We start from the raw sequence: 6,000 nt of genomic DNA, 5'->3' as shown, positions 1-6,000 counted from the left end.
TGCATAAACTGTGCACGCTATCCCAGAATTTGTGCAGACGTGGTTTGGCAGGCCCTAATTTCTAATTCGAAATGGTGGGGTGGGGTCAACTTCACACTAGCCCCACCACTTGCATTAAACGGACCAAAACCAGTGCCAATATTTAGTGCATAATTTATGTATGCTAAATTGTTATAACTAAAATCATGGTAAAATTAAGTGGAAATATATGTCCATTTCGGAGATGGTAAACATCACGCTGTATAAAAGAAATATCAAATGAACGATTGTAAATACGTAAGAAAAACAAAGAGGAGAACGATTGTGGTTAATAGTCTGTGCCAATTGCATAGGCCAATTGTGTTTCTGTGCAATTAGTAAATCAGTGGTGTAAGTGCAAGGACGTATAAGGTGAGAACAACGGTAATTTTAATAAATAATACATTTTTCATGTTTGCTTTGAAAGAAAGTCAATAAAATATTGCTTTTTTCCATGTATTTTAATGATTTGAGTTTTAACAAATGCCACTTTCATCATGCCGACCGACAATACACACTTTGCGGACAGTAACTTAGATTGCATAAGCCAATTATCAGTTTTGTTTAACAAACTTCCCTACCCCCAAGGTAAAATTGTACAGATTTTTTAATGCTATCTCAAAAAGTTTGCAACTACTCAGTGTTATAATTTCAAACGTAAATGGAGTGTGTTTGCCTTGTACTTAAAATATAAATTTGGATAAATTCCCTGTATTGTGCAATTATACCAAGTACCGGGAAAATTATTCAAGGATTAAGAAAAGCAAGTAACATGCAAGTGCACTACAGTACAGTGGGTGCACTGTAAACGGATTCGTTATGAACTTTGCTTATCTTCATATTTTTTTCGCTTATCTTCATAATTTTTTCTCTGAATTCTGTTCACACTAATAGTACAGGCTAAATGTGATTGATTGAAATAGTGGTTACTGTAAGTGCTTGACATTTAAAGTTATCAAATTTCTTGTCGTTTGTTTTGTATTCTAGGATCTTGTTATGGCAGTAACTATAGGAAGGGAAGTTTGCAAACTGTTTTCTCGGAGAAATCCCACAAACTATCAGAAAGTAGCAATTAATGTTCAACAGTTGAATTTACGTTTTGCATCATTCAATGCAGCCGTCCTAAAGGAATTCAATAAACCATTGGAAATACAGGAAATGAAATCTAAGGAAAAGCTAAAAGGAGATCAGGTTTGCTGATACATTTGTCATTTGCTTAAGTGTTTATGGTTCTTGTACAATGTTCTTTTGCATGGCCTGGGTTCTGCGCATTTTATAATTGTTAAATATATGCGTGAAGAAAAAGTAAGATAGAGATTGAGTGGAAATCATAGTAAATATTTTTGTTACTAAGATTGGGTCGAATATAGCAAATCAGGTAAATATATATAAATGTTCGTTTTTGTAATCTTAACTGTCTTGATCTGAGCTTGAGGCAAATGTTAGCCCTCGGTGGTTTTCTTTCAAGTTGCAGAAAGTGATTAATTCCAAACAGTCTTAGGGAAGTAACTTTCTGAAAGTAACTAAGTTTCATCATTCGAAGTAAGAAAAAGGGGCCTCCCCTATGGCGCAGTTGTAGCGTCATTGCCTTGTAATCAAGGGGTCCCAGGTTCGATACCCGGTGGAGGCACAAGTGGTTCAGATCCCACTTTAAGCTGTAGGTCCAGTCCCGATTAGCCTTACTGTGCATAAAGTGGACTTAAAACAACAACTCAAACTCGAAGTAAGAAAAATAGTACAGTATGTTTCATGCATGGACCGCATTCAGGCTGTTCTTTTTTCCATTAATGACCGTCAAACACAAATGTTACTTTGGTAACACTTTACTATACCGGAGACGGATTTCTTCAAATTTACAGGAGAAAGTACTTACGCAAATCATTTTCTGTAGCGTTGTTGATGTTCGGGAATGTAGTTTTGACCCATTTTAATGCGAATGCATGTGGTTTTCTACGAAAATCTATTTCCGACGCGCTATTGCTGCTGCCGCCATTTGCTTTCTGCACGAGAGCACAATACGCGCTATTGCTGCTGCTACAACATGATGTGTCGAGGATGCGTCGTGAAGTTGTTGCCGGGTGTAGAAGATGCCGTGGAATTTGTAATTCCGATGTTGTCCGTATATGCTAAATTGAACGAAAGGAGTGCTAATGGAACCTAACCTAACAGGCCTAACCTAACCTAGTAGGCATACCTCGTCCCCGTGATGGTTCGTGGGGTATCGTATGTAAGAAATATACATCATTTTCGTTAGAAATCCATTATTTCACCTAAAGAAATTTTCTGCAACGCATAATAGTACGTTATCGATGTAAAAAATTGCGAAATAAATCATTGGTAGGTGTCTCCGGTATAGTAAAGTAGTACCATTACCGTTAATTTATATGAAAATATAGGTGGAAGAAAATTTAATGTAAATTTGTATACTTGAAAGATTTACGTCATGCAAGACATATACTTGAAACAAAGTAGGCCTTCAATTTATGAAAATTAACTTGGTGTTTCTATTTTTTTATCGAACCAAATTGTTTTCATTACTGTATAAAAAAGTAACTTAAACTCATTTCTCAATGCCTGAAAAAAAGTAAGACTTGTGGTTACTATTACCCACAGTGATTAGAATGCTACGCTACATTTTTCTTCTTCTTTCCATACCCCTTATGCCATTACAGCGTCGGGGATACGCTACATTTAAAGTAGATTTTTTTCTGCAGCTACTCCTGTGTACTATTTCACTACTTTTGCAAAAAAGTTCAACCATCATATGGATATTCGAAATAAGTCCTTAGCAATTGTACTCCGTTATTCATTATTATGATACCCGTCATTCGATTTATTTTGATGGCAGTCTTCCCATCTGTAGCTTGCTTTTACTACTTTTTGAAAATGTTAAGGTGCCTATATGTAAGACAGCGGGTACCAGTCAAGAATGTCAAGAAAAAATCAAGAAATCGACAGGTAGGTCAAGAAGTTATGCTTGTGGTGAAGAATTTTTGCTATTTTTTACAGTATAGTGAATTTGCATTGTTATAACCTGTACTGGGATTTGATAAAATTGAATATTTGGGAATCTAAAATTGTATTGGGTTGTGGTTAAGATTTGTTCACTAGCAAGTCTAAATCTCTTGTTAAAGTACAGCTTGAGTTTTCATTTTAACCGGCCTTGTGGTATAGTATTATTTTCTTAATTTTCAACTATATCTAAGTAGGGGGCGATAAAGTTTAAGAAAAAAGGTCAAGAAAACTAAAATAGAGGTCATTAAAAAGTCAAGAATTTTAGTAGACACCCTGTAAACGTGACTACCCTTAAAATACTTTCCCAGATTTGTAGCTACAAGTGAAGAATTTTGTCACAGGTGGGACAGACTAAACACTGCCTCTTTACGTATTAAGAAATTTATTTTAATTTCTGTTAATTTTCTAATTAAGACAAAGAGAAAAGGTGATTGACCTTTGAATATTCTAGTGGAGTTGAGGGGGATATGTAAGTTGTTTTTTTTTGTTTCATGGGTGGAACATAATATAAAACAAAAGTTAAAATAAATGAACAATGTGTAAAATAAACATATGCTACAATAGATACATGGCGGCATTTGCTCCTTTTCTGCTTTGCTATCACTAAACACAGTTGTCAATGCAAAATTTACCTCAAGACACTGAAAATAAATTTAGTTTTTCCTACAAGAATTTTGTAGCGAAGCTACAGCTACAATTTTTAAAATGTAATGCAGGTCCCTTTACTTTTAAGATAAGGGAATTTTCCCCTTATATACTTTGAAGGGTGCAAAATGGCTAAATGTGCTGACCCAATAATTTTAACTCATTCATTCATTCAGATCTGATTGGGATGTCATCGGAACACACAAATTTCTATGGGGATAGAACAGCAGATGTGAAAGAAAAACAGGTGCAACTCAGTTGAAAGAATAATGGAACAACAGGGTCATAGGTGTAACTTTGGGGGGGGGGGAGCCCCCCGAATTTTCTTGTTTGTTAAAATTTGCAAGTTAAGGATACTTTTGTTAATATCCTAGGACCTATTGAGCTATGTAATAAATAATAACATTTATGATTATGCAAACGTAACAGTTATTTATTAAATAATCCTGGACACTATTTTTATGGGATGAAAACTTTTCGGCTCTGCCCCCCCCCCCCCCAAAAGGTAAAACTTTTGTAAAATTGAATACAGTTCAACTAGGAACAGTCCTTCATTGCATTATTAACAGATCCCTTATTAATCATTATTCTTGGAAAATATGTCTTCTTGGCATTATGCTTTAAACATCTTTTTGTTCCTTGATTAAAACTGTTGAAACATGTGTAAAACAAAAAAAAAATGTTTGTTTTGCTTCTTTAAAGAAAAAATTGCCAACCCTGTGGAACAGTGTGCGAGCCTGCAATTTATGCTTAAATTTCTCCATGGTGTGTACCAAAAGAGTTCATGTATTTTGAAAGTGAGAAATATTGTTTTGCTCTTCTTGTAGATCCGAGTGAAAGTTCACGCTTGCGGAGTGAATGCTTCCGACATCCTGATCTGCCAAGGCGCGTACGACGTGAAGCCGAAACTTCCGTGCGTGCCTGGATTTGAAATAGCAGGAGAGGTGAAGCAGGTTGGGCCGGACGTGAAGGGCCTCAATGAAGGAGACAGGATCGTTGGCTTGAATAAGCAGAACTTCTTTGGATTTTCGGAGGAATGCATATTATCAGCCAAGGTATATAGCTGTGTCATGTTTACAGTTAGTAATAAATTTACCGGAACTGGTAGAGAACCAAAATGAGTTCCAGATTCCATCTCGCTTTGCAAATATTTTGGCTTTTTTTAATATTTTTTTTTTCTATTAGTGAAATAACCAGTGCTTTTTTATTCTGGGAAGACCAGGACCAATACTCTTCAAGTTGGTTTGTTATTGTGAGTACTTTTTGTAAGAACTATTCAAAATATTGTTGTATGTTCATGTCACAAACACATGCTCTTTCTCTTTCTTTCTTTCTTATCGTTAAAATATTATTAATTTTATTCTCACTCATAAGTAGAGCCCGGAAGTTCAGGCATTTATTTTCGTTAAAATAGGCAGGCAAAAAGGCATTTATAATGTGGAAAATAGGCACTAAAAATGAAAAAAAAAGGCAAAATAAACCGAAAAAATTGCACATTTGGAAGTTGCTTACTTTTATATATAATTTCTTGCAATATGTTAAAATCTACACTGGGAAGAGCATTTCAATTTTCTCCGTCTTGATTGCACATAACTACAAGGTGTTTTTTTTAAGTTCTCAACATTCATTGATAGTCGTCTGTCAGAGAGAATGTTTTCATAATAGAAAATGATCTTTCTACTTCGACAGAAGTTATTGGAGCATACATATAACAAGCTAATGTAGCTGGACTCATTTTGGTAACAGCATTTTCATCTTTTAGAATATCACAAATTGTTTTCAATTGTTTCAAGTCCTTATTTGCACTCACTACCCGTTTGCACTTTTCCGCAACAGCTGACCCCTTTTCTCCTGGCACTTCCATCATCTGCTGCATAGATTCCTCGAAGATTTTCATGGATGCTACAAGAGTCTCACCTCTTTTTTCTAGCTTTGTAATTGTCTCTGGCAATGCACCATAATGTGCAAAAATAAACAACAGTTCATTCTTCAGTTCTGAATAGCACAGGAGTTATTTCACTTCACGAATTGAAGCCGCTTCATTTTCTGGATGAGCATCGATCACCTCACTGATTTTTTCAAGGTTGTTAGCATAATATATAGCTGCTGATATCCAGGTTCCCCATCTTGTCAAGACTGGTTGCGGAGGGAAACTAAGCTCAGGCGTAACTTCCTGAAATTTTCGGGTTCGAGAGGGAGATTTCAGAAATATCTTCTTTGTGTTCGAAATCAACCTCTCTACTTCAACAGTCAATCATGCACAAGGAAATGTTAACCGAAAGGCAATATCCTAACTCAGCATGAAATACTTTTTTCTCACAC

General features: G+C 35.5%; 1 protein-coding gene across 2 annotated transcripts in view; it reads left to right on the top strand.

Annotated features, from left to right (window-relative positions):
• Nucleotides 1–331: 331 nt before the first annotated feature.
• Nucleotides 332–6,000, top strand: part of LOC145979311 (protein Cryzl2-like) — a 29,652-nt gene continuing 23,983 nt past the window's right edge. The window contains exons 1-3 of one of the 2 annotated variants that reach the window (XM_083112152.1): nt 332–390; nt 1,006–1,209; nt 4,506–4,733. In XM_083112152.1, the coding sequence (XP_082968278.1) occupies nt 1,015–1,209; nt 4,506–4,733 (423 nt within the window). In that variant the 5' untranslated portion in view covers nt 332–390; nt 1,006–1,014. Of the gene's footprint in view, nt 403–1,005; nt 1,210–4,505; nt 4,734–6,000 lie in introns of both variants that reach the window. The other variant, XM_083112153.1, reaches the window with a different exon arrangement.

This window comes from Lepisma saccharinum, chromosome 26, assembly GCF_977018435.1.
Source record: "Lepisma saccharinum chromosome 26, izLepSacc3.1, whole genome shotgun sequence".
Classification (NCBI taxonomy): domain Eukaryota; kingdom Metazoa; phylum Arthropoda; class Insecta; order Zygentoma; family Lepismatidae; genus Lepisma; species Lepisma saccharinum.
This window is presented reverse-complemented; position numbering and strand designations above follow the sequence as displayed.